The following is a 16,184-nucleotide window of genomic DNA, read 5'->3' as shown; positions in this document are numbered from 1 at the left end:
GTAGGGGGCTTTTTAGGCACTCTGCCTAGCTTAATCTCCCACATGAATAATTTTTTTTCTACTTAAACAGATGTGCCTGCATTATGCCCTGGAAACAGATAGATACAGACATCACCCTTCTATCTTCCCTTCCCCAGTCCCTTCCCCCAGTGCCAACCTTACTGTTCCTTATGTTCCTCATTTATGAACAAAAAAGGAGAAATTTGGCAAGCATCATAAGGGAAAGAAATACACTGAACTCTACCATGGATATATTGAGATAAACAGAAAGAAGCTGAAAGTTTAATTCAAGTAGGAGGCAAAAGAGACAGTAACCACCCCAGCCCATCTAACAGTGCAGAAAGGAGGTGCTGAAGATTAAAACATTGGCCCTTTGCTAATAGATGCAGTAAATTCTAAAATGCTTCTTCCCTGAAAGATGTTATTAGGAGCCACTGACTGAATGTGAGTTCTCCCCTCTTATTTTGCTAAATGCTTTCAGTGCAAAAGAGACAAAGTCCACCAGAGCATTTTCTTCTAAGTTGGTTATTTAATTTTATGGTCAAAATCATTGTCTATTATAAATTAGCTTCCAATCCTTATACAAATTGGACCTCTTCCCCACAGTAAACACACATCACAGGTGGTTTTTTTTTTTTTTTTTACCTGAAACAGCAAGCCATGGAGGCGTCCTTTAATTAATTTCTTTCTCAGTGATTCAGTTGTTGCTATAAAGAGAATTCATAATCAGCTTAATATGACAATTTGTAACCCCCTTTCCCTTCATTCCTTTTATAAACTTTTAACAGTTTTAAATTTGGGGTCTGAGGAAAAGAGAAGGTAATGTCTTCTGAGAATGGCGTTCTCAACTCACATCTTGCAGAAATGGGAGAGCAGAATAAAGGCTAGAGCAGCCAAACCACGACCACCTCTGGGCATTTAAAATTAACCTTGACAGGTGCATGTGAACTGTCCACTAGACATGAGTCACAGAATTATTTCACCTTAACATAGAAATATACCTTAGAGGTCATTCAGTACAACTGCCTAGAATGCAGAAATCCTCTCTCCAAGAAGCCTCTGCTTGAGCTGGTTGTGATGGCAGCCTTAGAAGTGGAACCCAGAATCCTATGGGTAGGTCTCAGATGATGAGAACACTATTGTCCAGAGGATTGATTGATTTCTTTCTTTCTTTTTAAAATTGTATTTATTCATGAGAAATACAGAGAGAGAGAGATATAGGCAGAGAGAGAAGTAGGGTCCCCATGGGAGCCCGATGCAGGACTCAATCTCAGGACCCTGGGATCACACACTGAACTGAAGGCAGATGTTTAACCACTGAGCCACCCAGGTGTCCCTTCTGTAGCATTTCTATGTCTTAACAGGGATAGAGGATTTCAATGATAACTGTTTTTTTGTGGAGTTAGAATCAGACTCTTAGGAGAATGCTCAATTCAGTATACTTTTTCATGAAATTAAAAATGTCTTTCTACTTAACTGAAATCTGCCTCCCAATAACTTCAAATTCTCATCTCTGGAGTAACAGAATGAGGGGGGAAAATACCTTTTTAACTCTCTGAGTTACACACTGACATATTACTTACCTGATAATCCATACTCTTTGAAATATAGCCAAGGACCAGAAAATAGGCCCAAGTCTTTTGAACTAAAATACATGTTGACATTCATGCCCTTTATTCCTGTGGCAATTCCTCACATTTCCACTCATACAGTAAGCTCTGAATTTATACATAATTCTCACAAGCTGGGACTGTTTTCTCAGCCCACAGATGATTAAAAACAAAAATTACAGGAGGGTAGGAAGCTCTGCTAGATGGAGACATATTAATAGCTACCACTTTTTTTTTTTAAATCACTAACAGCAAGGAAAATTAATAGCAAATACTCTGGTGTCCAAAACAAACGAATCTGGTACAACAGTTTTATATCTCAATAGCCTGAAAAACTCTGAGCCACAATACTAATATATGTGAAAGTACATAATCTAATTTTCTATTATATTGAATTTTATTTATTTTTTTTAGTTTTATTTAATTATGATAGTCACACAGAGAGAGAGGGAAGCAGAGACATAGGCAGAGGGAGAAGCAGGCTGCATGCATGAGCCCGACGTGGGACTCGATCCCGGATCTCCAGGATCGTGCCCTGGGCTAAAGGCAGGCGCTAAACCGCTGCTCCACCCAGGGATCCCTATTATATTGAATTTTAGATAAGATAGAATATATCTACTCTATTTAATCTTTCAGTTATATTGAAAATTACCCCTGTAAAATTCTATTTTTTAAGAATTTTTTTTCTAAAAATAACTTATTTCACAATTAAACTTGACACAGTGCTACCAGGTCCACTAGGAGGGAAAATATTTTAAAAATTTTTTTCTAACATATTTAAGTAATAACATTATTTAATTTTTAATACTTAAAACTCCAGTAAAGATTCTATTTTAGAAAATTCTGTTAATTCTACTAAATAAGGCATTATCCTTCTCCTGACCTACACTTAAGCAACCAAACTTTTCAGAAGTGGCGAATATTATGTTTCTGAAGGTCATGTGTCTCCAAAACACTGCCTTTGGATTTCCAAATTAAGCTTGTGTTTCAGAAGAAATAATGAGTTAGTATAAGACTGTCTAAATTGCCCATCTGCTTTCCCACCAGGCAATCTTGGATTTTAGGAATAGTCCATCTCATAACATTTAAATCGTAAACCTTATTTCAACAGATGTTTTGTGCAATGTGTAGCAACTATTTCCATATGTTCCATAAGGCAAAACGTTGCCTTATGACCCTAGTTTGCATTCACCTTTGCATTCTTTGTTATGTGTTTGGAGTTGGACCTGCTATGTCTCTAGGACATTTAGATTTCACATGGAAGCAAATAAAACAATGGCCACTGTATTCCCTGCTGTTGCCATCTGTGATATAGAATGAGACCAAGTATCTTGGATACATTGCCTTTGAAGGAAGCTGAGGTAAAACAACTTTCCAAATGACTATACAATGAGCTTTTCAGGCAAAGGCCCTGCAATTAATTAGCTGTTGATAATGAAAACTATAGTATTAGAGCTATAATAATGCTAACTATCAATGATAGCTGACACTTATGGAGTATGGACTTTTATAACACAATATATATGTTACCTCAGGTACTATAAAACTGTATATTAAAAAAAACATCAATTTCATTGAAAACAACAGACCAGAAAAAATAATTTGCAAAACAAATACATATGTCTGTCAAAGGACTTATATCCAAAATATGTAAAGAAATCCTACAACTCAGGAACAGAAAGACAAACGTCTAATTTGAAAATGAGCAAATGACTTAGATATTTCACAAAGAAGATATACAATAGCCAAACAGCACAACAAACGAAAATTGCAAGATACCCAGAAGAATGGCAAAAATGAAAAAAATTGACAACCCAAGCACTGATGCCGTAGAAAACCTGGAACTCCCACACACTGCTTGTGGGAGTGTAAAATGTTACTGACCCTATGGAAAACTGGCAGTTTCTTAGTTACAGCTATACTATGACCTAACAACTCTGCTCGTAGATCTTTATCCTAGGTTAAAAAAAAACATATGTCCACACAAAGACCCATACACAGATGTTCAAGTAGTTTGCTCCATAACAACCCAAACTGCAAACAATTTAGATGTCCAATAATAGAGAAAAGATAACCAAATTTTGGAAAAATTTCATTCAAAGAAATAGGATTCAATCATGAAAAAGGCATACCACTAATAAACACAACATATTAAGATAAATATTATGTTTAGGGAAAGAAGACAGACACATACAAAAGCACATATTTTATATCTCAATTCTAGAAACTAAACTAACCCATCAGTGATAAAAATCAGATCAGAGGCTGATCCTCATAGTGGTGAAAGTGGGGGAAGGGCAGTGACTGGAAAGTAGCACAAGGGAACTTTCAGGGGTTATAGGAGTGTTTCATGCTTGCTCCGGCAGCACATATACTAAAATTGGAATGATATGGAGAAGATTAGCATGACCCCTGTGCAAGGATGACATGCAAATTCTTGAAGCATTCCATATTTTTGCCATGATGTCCTTTGACAGATAAAAAGATAAAGAGGATGTAGGGGCAGCCCGGTGGCTCAGTGGTTTAGCACCTGCCTTTGGCCCAGGGCGTGATCCTGGAGACCCGGGATAGAGTCCCATGTCAGGCTCCCTGCATGGAGCCTGCTTCCCCTTCTGCCTGTGTCTTTGCCGATCTCTCTGTCTGTGTCTTTCATGAATAAATAAATAAAATCTTAAAAAAAAGAGGATGTGGTATATATCTATGGTGGAATATTACTCAGACATCAGAAAGGATGAATACCTAACATTTAAATTGACATGGATGGAACTGGAGTGAAATAAGTCAATAGGAGAAAGACAATTGGCATATGGCTTCACTCATATGTGAAATATAAGAAATAGTGAAAGGGGCCATAAGGGAAGGGGGAAACTGAGTGGGGTAAAATTAGAGAGGATGACAAACCCTGAGAGACTCCTAACTCTGAGATGCAGAAGGGGAGGTGAGTGGGGGGATTGGGTAACTGGGTGACCAGCATTAAGGAAGGCACAGAATGAGATGAGCTCTGGGGGTTATACTATATGTTGACAAATTAAATTTAAATAAAAATTTTTTTAAAAAGATATTAATCACAGGTATACCATTAATATGTTGAACATAGGCTGTCTGGGTGGCTGGGTTTGAATTCTAGTTCTGTAACTTGCTAACTCTGTGACCTTTGGTTCATTATTTACTTATTCTGAGCATTAAGGTCTTCATCTAAAAAAAGTGTCAAAAAAAAGTTCTGTGTTTGGATGTGCATTTGGCAAACTGGAGAAACAATCCACTTAAGATCTGAACATTTCGTGATGTTAATTATGCATCAATAAAAGAAGGAATGTAAAAATCACAATGAGAACAAAAATATCAGAGTTTGAGATAAACACAGTTAGGGAGAGACCATTAAAAATGTATACACAACACTGTAAGCAGAGTACTACCAAACACACTTATACACTATTAGTGCCCAGGAAGATAACTTGGATCACAGAGACGTGCATCATGAAATGACCAAACGCTGCCTCACAGAATAATAGAAATGCACAATAACAAAAGCGTAGAGATGCTGGTGACATTTAAATGGCACAGTGCTCGTGGGATGCTAAGAAAATGCAGATGGAGGTGGAACTCAGGCAGTGGGACTGCTGAATTGAACGCAAGAGGGAGTACGGTCTGCCACAAGCCAGAGCTCTGCAAGGCTGGGAGGCAGTTCGCTTGGGGGTGGGGGAATGGCCCAGGTGCAGACACTTGTTTTTAATTTTCTTAAAAGAAAGCTAAAAGGGCTTCTGCTGCCTGTCAGCAGCCAAGCTGAACACTTTCTCCTTCCCTGCTGAAGGTCACAGTTCTCTTCCTACCGTCCCAGATCTTATTCCCAGGAAAATCATGAATGAAACGATAAAACTTCCATATTACACTCACGTCATTATCCATTGGCTAGTGGTAAATGAGGTAATGCATGTGGCAGAAACGTGCTCTAGCAGAATAGACTCTGCCGAGTGTGACCAAGCACTAGCTTATTGCTTTGCATTTGTTATTTATAAATTAGCTACTGCATTTTCTGGAAGGGGATACTGAGACCAGAAAGATAAAGTGATTTGCCCAACTTTATCCAGTTTCGCTTTTTTTTCTTTCTTTCCAGTTTTGCTTTTGACCTAGAATCAGAAGGTAGGTTTAACTTCAAACACCATGCCCTTAATCATTACGCTATACTGCCTCTGGATTATTTTATCCATTTCTGCATCTTACATTTGGGAAAACTTAGACCCCCATCCCATCAGAGCTGTTGAGCAAAGCTCTATCTGATTTTGGGTTTTTCCCTTGGTCCTCAACCCAACACCTATCTTTAAGGGTCTCAATCACCTGAACCCCCGTTTCTAATCTCATTTCCCTCTTGTGTACTGACTGTTTAAGACATGTGGCTCTCATCTTGCATCCATCCTCAAAGCCATAAGGTTCTTATCTGTCCCATACCACATGCCCTCCGTGCTAACTAAGGACAGCAAGTTAGAAGACAGTCTCCAGTGAGATCATCTAGGTGAAGCCCTTCTCTAAACTACAAGATTTATACAGAACTATGTTTAAGGAATTACGATATACAGGAGTGTTTCAGGCTCTTTTGCAGGGAAATATTCATAGTTTCTAAAGGTAATAAATTTCCTCATTGTTGATTAAATCAGGGACTCAATGAAGATTTCATGTTAGGGGCAATAAGAAGATGAACAGCAAAGAGGTGATGTATTAGATCAAGTGGTCTATGTTTCATTAGATTCACTCTAATATGTTGAGTGAACGCCCTAGATCTAAAGCCTTTTTTTTTTAAAGATTTATTTATTCATGAGAGACACAGAGAGAGAGAGGCAGAGGGAGAAGCAGGATCCTGGGATCAGACCCTGAGACAAAGGTAGATGCTTAACCACTGAGCCACCCAGGTGCCCCTAAGAAGCCTTTTTATTTCCTTTCCAAAACAAATATCCATTTATACACCTAATACTGCCTTTCTTAACAAGATACTTAGATACATACATAGATAAGCAGAAGAAAGGAAATATGTACGTAACCATTCAAGAAATTTAGCAGTACTAATGGGACATTTCATGGAGGCTAGCATGTACACTGACAGCCTCATAAATCAGTCCAGTCCTGGTGGCAACTGAAAACTTGAACAATAGTACTTATACAGTATTAAGTTCAGGATTTCTAATCAAATGTCATAAAAAATCTTCTGAGGTCCAGTTTATGAACAGTGTCATTGACCTGAGCATTTGGACAAAATAACAGAATCCCCACCCAATTTGCTAATGAACCATTCTCAGATGCAACAAAAAGCAATTGCCTTAAACACTTAATAGTTTATTAAGCTAACCAGAAAGTTTCAGAAGAACTAAATGGATTTGAATATTTTTGTTTTCTGACTCAGAATTCAAACGTCTGACTCAGAATTCAAACAGCATGTGGTGGCAGTGGTAATGGTAGAATGTGCCAGGATGTGTTTATGTGATAACTGTCCTACCTCACTGACATTTATTCACAGTCTATCTGGAAAATCTGCTCTACAGAACGTTTCAAAAATATGTGCTACCTAAATTTCCCTCTTGTTGCAAAGGTTGATTTTTAAGGGCATTGTTAGAGAAATCCTCATAAGCAAATGGGCTTCAGAGCAAAATCTTGATATGCATGCTGCTTCTGGGCAGCAAAAGATACAAACAAGTAACAGAGTTCAAAAAGGCAGGCAGGTTGTGAGCAACTCAAGACAGAAAGGAGGCATCCATTCTACTCCAAAAACAGGGGAAAAAAAAAAAACACATGCATGCAACCCAAGAAGCTTTCACCTTCTGTTTTTAATATATTTGGACCAATGAACTGGGAAGATAATAGCAAGTTCATATGAAAAAAGTGTATTTGGGGATAAGTTACAAAAGCTGACTCTTCCAAGAAGGTATGGGGGGTGGGGCAGAACTACAGAAGGAGCTAAATTCTTAGTTTTATAAAACTATGGGGTATAATGTTGATTGAATCAAAGACAAATATAACTGAACCAAAAGATTAGTCCTCTAAGCACAGTATCTAAAGCAAACATACCATAAACCAAATCTGGAGTGCTTTATTATTCGTGTCTCAACAGGAACACTTCTAATCACAAGGGAACCTTTCCCAATACCCACTGAGCAATCAAAAAATAACATATAGATTATGTAATTTAAAGCTTTACACTGTTTGAGGGAGTCAACGGATATTTAGGATTATTGAAACCTAGCAAGTTCTGCAAGGTTTCAAAATAATAATAAAATATGGAATAATTACTATTACGTTAGAATCAGCCAAGCCTTTTTAGACTGCATTCTCAGTTAGCAGGAGAAAGGATATAATAAATCCAAAACAAACCCAAGTCTGAAAATCTCCACCTCTAGCTTAGCTTAAACTGGTAATTCATTTGTTTGTTACCCAAATCAGTAGCTTTCTCTAAAAATGCATGTAGGACAGCCAGGGCAAGAAGCTGGCAAAACAAAAGCAATTGTCTGATAAATGGCCAAATAAGCAAGTTTTATTTTTACCAAATTATGTTTCCAGAATAAAGTATGCTTACGAATAATCTGACATCTGTCATCTGACAATTGACTTTACACCTAAACACTCTCAGATAATACAGAAAAATGACAAATACTCTAATTTTTTAAAGCAAAATATATATGTAGAGAGCACATTAATATTTTAAAAAGATTTTATATATTTAATATTTTGATATACTGAATTCATAAGTATTTTGCACAACCCTAAAATTACTACTTAAAACAAAATAGAGAGGCAGGTCCTTTTCTACCATATAATGGTTACAAGCTAGCTAATAAAATCAGGATGGAATATGTAAGCCATTTGCAAGTTCAAATACCCCATGCATATAAGATTTTTTTGTTTACTTTTACAGATATTGAGAACTTTTAATATTTAAAGAAATAACAGCCATGAACAAATCCAGCTTGTAATAATTAAAAAAAATAATAAACTGAAAGGGAAAGTTAGTCGTTTGAAATCAGTCTACTTGGCCACTAGGCAAACCTCTCTGGAAGCCCCACATTACTGCCTTCTGGAACCATCTTATTGTCATAAATGTGGGCAATAATGCAGCAGCTGTCATCTACAAAAATGGCTGTAGTCCTTTCGCCACACCTCAGAGAGGACTGAATTGGGACATAACACATATTTGCTACTCACTTTTCAATTTTCTCGTCTTCTGCTCAAGTGTCTGGCAAGTGTTCACTAACTCAGTATTTATAGTCCAGAGATTCCGTTGTTCCGAGATTGCTTCCTCTAATTTATGCAGCAAAGACTTAGCTTTTTCACGGGCTGAGTGGGCTGCTGGATCTCGATCCTCAACCTGAAAACGTACAGTTAATACTGGATTTTAGCAGGGTGGCCAGGAAAGAAAGCAATTGAGCGCTCACTGTTATTATGCATACGAAACTGAAAATGTGCTTTTCTTCTCAGGGAAGTGATAAGCCTCTACTGAACTTCTGCAATTCTGTGTTTGCATGGGCTTTGTATGCCTGAGCTATTTCTACAGTGGTAAGAGTCCTGATATGTCAAGTTGCCTCTTTCTGCAAAGATGCCTCTTTCATCAGCAGGCTGTTGACACCGCCTCTTTTACAACTCCCCCTTTACTTCCTCCGCTCACTGCTGGTCGCCAGGGACTGAACTTCGCAGTTCCTCTTTGGTTTTTTTTTTTTTTTTTTTCTTCTTCTTCTTCTCTGTTCCTCCTCCGTTTTTTACTTCATGGTTTCAAGTACATCTGAGGAAACTTCCCCTTGAATACAAAGCAGTCAAAGGCTGCCCTACCTGCTTCTCTCTGTCCCCCAGCCATTGGCTGGTTCCTTGGACCATCTTCCTAAGGACAGATTCCTGGTTGACAGCATCTTCTTGCAGTTGTTCAAGGGCTTCTAGTCGTTTCTGTCTGGCATTAAAAAAAAAAAAAGTTCAAACCACAAGCTGTCAGTGACATTTCAACTAAGAGCCACCCCTGGGAAGTTGTGACAAGTTCAAACTTAATGCACTGCCTCAGATATCAGAGGAAAAAGTGAAAGTGTTTACTACAAATAAATGCTTACCCAATACCGAATTTTAATCAAAGCAATCATATTGATCAGTTGGCCTGATACTCTCACTTTGCAAAAAAGGGCATTTGGTCTCCTATTTTACACTGGAATATTCAGTTTCCCAAGCTACCTTCATAGTAACTAGCATCAGTCAGCAATTGCCTAGAAGATGGCACTGTAATGAGGTCACCATGATAGGTGCAGTATTTACACATCACAGCTAACTGTTTCAGAAAAAGAAAGGAAAGGGAATGACAAGGAAAAAAAAAAGAGCCTTGTGTCATGACCTTGACCTTTTCTCTTTATGAGTTGTCAATCAGCACACGAAAGGCTGTGCTACACCCCAAGCACAGATGAACACTCCATGTTAGTATTTCTACTGCAGTCTTATCTTTCCTGAAAAACTCGACACCTCCTCCCTTTCTTCCTTACTCCAAATCTTAGTGTTATTGTGTTACCCCTCTTTTGGATCTGAACCTAATCTTCCAAAATACATTAAACTGAGAGCACCTGCTTTCAGTTAGCTGATGAGATTATTTAAACCATGCTATAGATCAATATGTCAATGACTATCTGGAAAACAGCTTGACCCGAATAAGGATGATATCTTTAGCTCAAAGGGATGATAAACTTTGGGAGCTTCAAAGCAGTGAGGAAGACATTGTCAGGTTTAGGCCTTTTGCATGCCTCTCAATCATTAGCACAGAATCACATTGTAAATTGGATAAATCTAGACCTAACTACAAGAAGAAAAACTGCATGAGAGACAAGAGTGGTCACACAGAATGCTTACCATCATGGGAAACTGGCACACAAAACTCTATAAACAAAAATAAAAACTACCTAAACAATCTATTGAGCCTTGTTCAATGCCTTATAGTCAGTCTCCTTTTTTTAAATTGTAGTTAAGAACATTTGAGATCTACACCCTTAACACATTTTTAAGTATATAAAATTTAACTATAGGCACAAGGTGGTATAGCAGATCTCTAGAACTTACTCATCTTGCATAACTGAAGCTTTATACCTGTTAAGTTGCAACTCTCCATTTCTTCTTCCTCTAGTCCCTAGAAATCACCATTCTACCCTCTGCTTCTATGAGTTTGACTATTCTAGATACCTCATAGAAGTGCTATCATGCCATATTTGTCCTTCTGTACCTGGCTAATTTTACTTAGCATAATATCCTCAAGATTTATCCATGCTATCACATGTGGCAAAATTTCTTTTTTAAGGCTGAATAATATTCCATTGTGTGTGCACACTATATATATACATATATATATACGCACACACATATACATACACCATATTTTGTCCATTTACCATTGATAAACATTTGGACTGTGTCTACATCTTGGCTATTGTGAATAGTGCTGTAATAAACATGGGTGTATAAATAAATATCTCTTCAAGATTTTGCTTTGAATTCTTTTGGACACATATCCAGAAGCAGAATTGCTAGGTCATATAGATCTATTTTTAATTTTTTGAGGAAATTCCATACTGTTTTCCATAGCAGTTGCACTGTATTAAATTCCCACCAACAGTGTACAGAGTTTTAATTATTTCTCTATTTCTTTGCCAACACTTAGTATCTTTGGTGGTTATTTTTTTCCTTTGGCTTTCAATAATAGCCTTCCCTAACAGGTGTGATTCATTCATCATTGTGAATGACTCATTGTGGGTTTTATTTGCATTTCCCTGATGATGAGTGAGGTTGAGTATCTTTTCATATACCTGTTGGTCAATGGTATGTCTTCTTTGGAAAAACATCTATTCTATTCAAGTTCTTTGCTATTTTTAAATTGGGTTATTTGGGGTTTTTTGTTATTGAGTTGTTGTAGTTCTTCAAGTATTTTGAATATTAACTCATTGGATATGTGGTTTGCAAATATTTTCTTTCATTGTATAATGTACATTTTCTCTCTGCCAATTCCTTTGCTGTTCAGAAACTTTGAAATACAACATAGACTCACTTATCTAACTCTTCTTTTTTTCTTTGTTCTTTCGGTGTCATAGCCAAGTCCAAAGTCATGAAGACTTTCCCCATAAGTTTTCTTCTTATAAGACCAACTTTAGGTCTTATATTTAAGTCCTTAATTCATTTTGAGGTGATTTTTGTATATGGTATATAACAAGAGTTCAACTTCATTCTTTTGCATATGACTATCCAACTTTCTCAACACCATTTGTTGAAGACTATCCTTTCTCCATTGTATATTCTTGGCACCCTAGTCAAAGATCAGTTGGCAATTTATGTATGAGCTTATTTGTGGGCACTCTATTTTGTTCCACTGTCTTTAGGCCAGTGACTATAGTTTTAATTACTATAGCTTTGTAATATATTTTGAGATAAGGATGTGTGCTACCTCCAGCTCTATGTTTCTTTCTCATGATTGTTTTGGCTGTTCAGGATCCCTTCTGGTTCCACATAAATATTAGAATTATTTTGGGTTGCCTGGGTGGCTCAGTTGGTTAAGAATTTGTCTTCAGCTCAGATAGTGATCTCCAGGTCCTGAAATTGAGCCCTGCGTCAGGCTCCTTGCTCAGTGAGAAGTCTGCTTCTCCCTCTGACCCTGCTGCTGTGTTCTCTCCTCTCTCTCCTCCTTCTCAAGTAAAATCTTTAAAAAATATATTAGAATTTTTTCTATTACTGTAAAAAATGTCATTAGGATTTTTATCAGTATTACACTGAATCTGTAGATGACTTTGGGGTAGCTTGAACATTTTTTTTAACAATATTAAGTCTTCTAGTCTACAAAAACAATATGTCTTCAGTTTGTATCTTTTTAATTTCTTTCAGCAATGTTTTACAGTTTTCAATGATTAAGTCTTCAACTCCTTAAGGTTCATTCCTATTTCATTCTTTTGGGTGCTATTTTAAATGAGATTGCTTTTCCAATTTCCTTTTTGGATAGTTCATTGTTAGTGTACAGAAATGTATCTGATTTTTGTATGTTAATTTTGTATGCTGCAATTTTGCTGAATTTATTGATTATAACAACTTTTTGTGGAGTCTTTATAGAGTTTTCTATATAGAAGATCATGTCATCTGCAAATACAGGTGATTTTACTTCTTCTTTTCTGATGTGGATGCCCTTTATCTCTTTTTTTCTTTCTTGATTACTCTGGCTAGGACTCCTGGTACTATGTCTTTTAGAAGTGGTGAGAGTGGGCATGCTTGCCTTGGTTCTGATTTTAGAGAAAACATATTCAGTCTTTCATCATTAAGTACATTAGCTGTGTGTTTTTCATATATGGCCTTTATTATGTTGAGTTAGTTTCTTCCTATCTTGAATTGTATTTTGAATATGTTTATCATGAAAAAGTGTTAAATCTTGTCAAATGCTTTTCTTCGTCAATTCAGTTGATCATGTGATATTTATCTTCAATTCTGCTAATGTGGTATAACAAATTAATTTTGTATGCTGAACCATCCTTGCACTGCAGGGATAAATCTCACATGTCATTGTGTATAATCTTTTCAATGCATTATTAAAGTTGGCTACTAGAATTTTGTTGAGGATTTTGCATCTATACTCATCAGGGATATTAACTTATAGTTTCTTTGCTTGCAGTGTCTTTGGTTTTGGTTTCAGGAGAGTACTGACCTCATAAAATGAATTGGGAAGTGGTCTCTCCTTTATAATTTTTTGAAAGTTTCAGAAGTTTTCAATAATCTCCTTCTATTAATCTTCAATTTGGAAGAATTCATCAGTGAAGCCACCCAGTCTTGATCTTTTCTTTGTTGTGTTTTTGAATACTGATTCAATCTCCTTACTATTTTTGTTCCATTAAGATTTTCTTTTTCTCACTGATTCAGTCTTGGTAAGTTGTTTCTTCCTACATATTTATCCATTTCTTCAAAGTTATCCAATTGTTGGTATATGACTGCTCACAGTGGTCTTTTATGACCCTCCTCCCCTACCCCTTCACTGTAGCATCAGTTGTAATATTTAATATTTCCTCTTTTGTTTTTTATTTCATTTGAATCTACTTTTTTCTTAGTCTAGATAAATGTTTGTCAATTATATCTTTAAAAAAATTCAGACTTTCAGGGAAGATGTCGGAAGAGGAGGGTCCTAGGCTTACCCTATCCCACAGATACACCTAGATAACACACACATCACTGTATATAACCCAGGTCATTTCCTGGGAGCATAGACTCACCACAGATTAGTTGCTAATCTCAGAGCAAGTGCTGGAGGGGCAAAGATCTTTGTAAGACTTCTTCAAGAACAAAAGAGATGGAAGGCACCATTTCCCTCCCCTCCCCTTCCTTCCCAGTCTAGATACATTGACACCAGCGGGAACCAGCACAGAGCAAACACTCTGCCTAGTTTGATAACAGTGCATCCCAGCCTGCATTCTCCTTTAGGTGCTCCTCCTCCACCCTGGACTAGGCAGGAGTTTTCATGCACCCTCCCACAGTAGAGCAGCACAGACTTTGCTGGCAGTGCACCCCACCCCTTCATTCTCCCTCAGACCTGTCTCCCAAAAAGTGGCCTTGGCAGGAATCCATTCAAAGCAGTGCCACAAGCTTGAAAGTGTACAAGCAGACCTAGCAGGGGCCAACACTCCTCCAAACTGGCTAGAGGGAGAGGGGAGAGGAAAAGATAACCACACACACTAGTTTGATTGTGTCCCTTGCAGTGTGCTAGGGGTAGATATCCAGTCTGATTGCAGTCCCTGCCTGTCAATGAAGGCTTCTCATGGAACAACACAGGAGAACATTCTGAAGTTTGATGCTACTGCAGCTCTGAGAAAAGCCTGGTCTGACACAAATCAAGCCCAGGATGGCCCAGACTGGCCCATTAACAATGCAGGGATCAAACTGTGTCCACAACAGGTGAGGAGAGCCACTGCAGATGACTGTACTGAAGGCCCAGTCACAATAGCAGTATACACATAACACACATAGGAGACACCTCTAAAAGACCAGGTCTGGTGAATAGGGGACATGGCACAGCAGGGCTCCACTGGACCTCTTTTCTCATAAGGCCACTAATTTTAACATCGGAAACCTACCTGACTTTCCTCACATATAAACAGGCACAGAGAGTTAGACAAAATGAGGAAATAGAGGAATATGTCCCAAATGAACAAGTCAAAAATCACATCAAGCCAGGTAAACAAAACAGAGGTAAGTAATATGCCTTTTAGAAAATTTAAAGTAATGGTAAGAAAGATATTCAATGGATTGAAGAAAAGATAATAGGATCTCAGACCCTCAACAAAAGGATAGAGAACATAGAAAAGAACCAGTCAGAGATGTAACTCAATAACTGAAATTTAAAATACTGTAGGGGAAGGAGAATGGATCAGTGACCTGGAGGACAGGGTAGTGGCAATCTAGGTGAACAGGAAAAAGAAAAAAATGATAATAAATTAAAATAAACTAAGTGAAATCAATGATTGGTCAAGCCTAATAACATTCATATTACAGGGATCCCAGAAGGAAAAGAGAGAGCAAAGGGGGAAGAAATATAAATATATAAGAAATATATATATGTAAATATAAATTTATATATGTATGTATATATATGTGTGTGTATATATATATATATATACACACATATTTTTTGAAGAAATAATAGCTGAAAACTTTCTGAATCTGGAAGATGAAACACAAATCTAGATCTGCAAGTCACAGGAAGTCCCCAAAAAAGTCAACCAAGCAGATCCACACCAAGGCACATAGTAATTAACAATACAAAAAGGAGTAATAAAGAGAGAATTTTAAAAACAGCAAAAGAAAAGAGTTGCATACAAGGAAAACCCCATAAGGCAATAAGCTGATGTTTGAGCAGAAACTCTGTAGCCCAGAGGATGTGGAATGATATATTCAAAGTGCTGAAAGAAAAAACAGGCAACCGGAAGTTCTACCCAGCAAGCCTGTTGTATAGAATAGAAGGAGAGACAGTTTCCTAGGGGAAAAAAAAAAGTTAAAAGAATTTATCCCCACTAAAGCAGCCTTACAAGAAATGTTAAAGGGGACTCTGAGTGGAAAAGAATGGCCGTAAGCAGGAGTAAGAAAAGTAGGATGAACAAATCCTCAATAAAATACTATTAAACAAAATCTAGTAATACATTAAGTCATTCATCGTGATTGAGATTTAATCCTAGGATGCAAGAGGGATTCAGTAGTTCACAAATCAATCAACATGATACATAACATCGACAAGAGAAAGGATAATAACTATATGATTATTTCAATAGATGCAGGAAAAGCATTTGGCAAGCACAACATCCATTCATGACCAAACCCTCAACACAGTAGGTTGAGGGAACATATCTCAACATAACAAAGGTTTCATATGAAAAACCCACAGCCAAATTATGGAAGCAACCCAAGTGTCCATTGATTGAAGAATGGGTAAAGAAGATGTTGTGTGGTGTGGTGTGGTGTGGTGTGGTGTGAGTGTGTGAAATGGAATAATACTCGGGCATAAATAAGAATAAAATCATGCCATTTGCAACAACATAGATGGATCTAGAGGGTGTAATG

General features: G+C 37.3%; 1 protein-coding gene and 1 non-coding gene across 2 annotated transcripts in view; one reads left to right on the top strand and one right to left on the bottom strand.

Moving 5' to 3' along the window:
• IRAG2 (inositol 1,4,5-triphosphate receptor associated 2) overlaps positions 1-16,184 on the bottom strand; it is a 126,493-nt gene that overhangs the window by 42,565 nt on the left and 67,744 nt on the right. Inside the window, 3 exon segments of the mRNA XM_055318836.1 lie at positions 646-707; positions 8,796-8,958; positions 9,417-9,531. Coding sequence (XP_055174811.1) covers positions 646-707; positions 8,796-8,958; positions 9,417-9,531 — 340 coding nt within the window.
• On the top strand, positions 3,961-4,067 carry LOC129505720 (U6 spliceosomal RNA). The gene has a single exon (XR_008663579.1). It is a non-coding gene; the product is annotated as a U6 spliceosomal RNA (small nuclear RNA).

This window comes from Nyctereutes procyonoides, unplaced genomic scaffold (genome assembly GCF_905146905.1).
Source record: "Nyctereutes procyonoides isolate TBG_1078 unplaced genomic scaffold, NYPRO_anot_genome, whole genome shotgun sequence".
Classification (NCBI taxonomy): domain Eukaryota; kingdom Metazoa; phylum Chordata; class Mammalia; order Carnivora; family Canidae; genus Nyctereutes; species Nyctereutes procyonoides.
The sequence above is the reverse complement of the archived record's forward strand: the minus strand, read 5'-3'. Positions and strand labels throughout refer to the sequence as shown.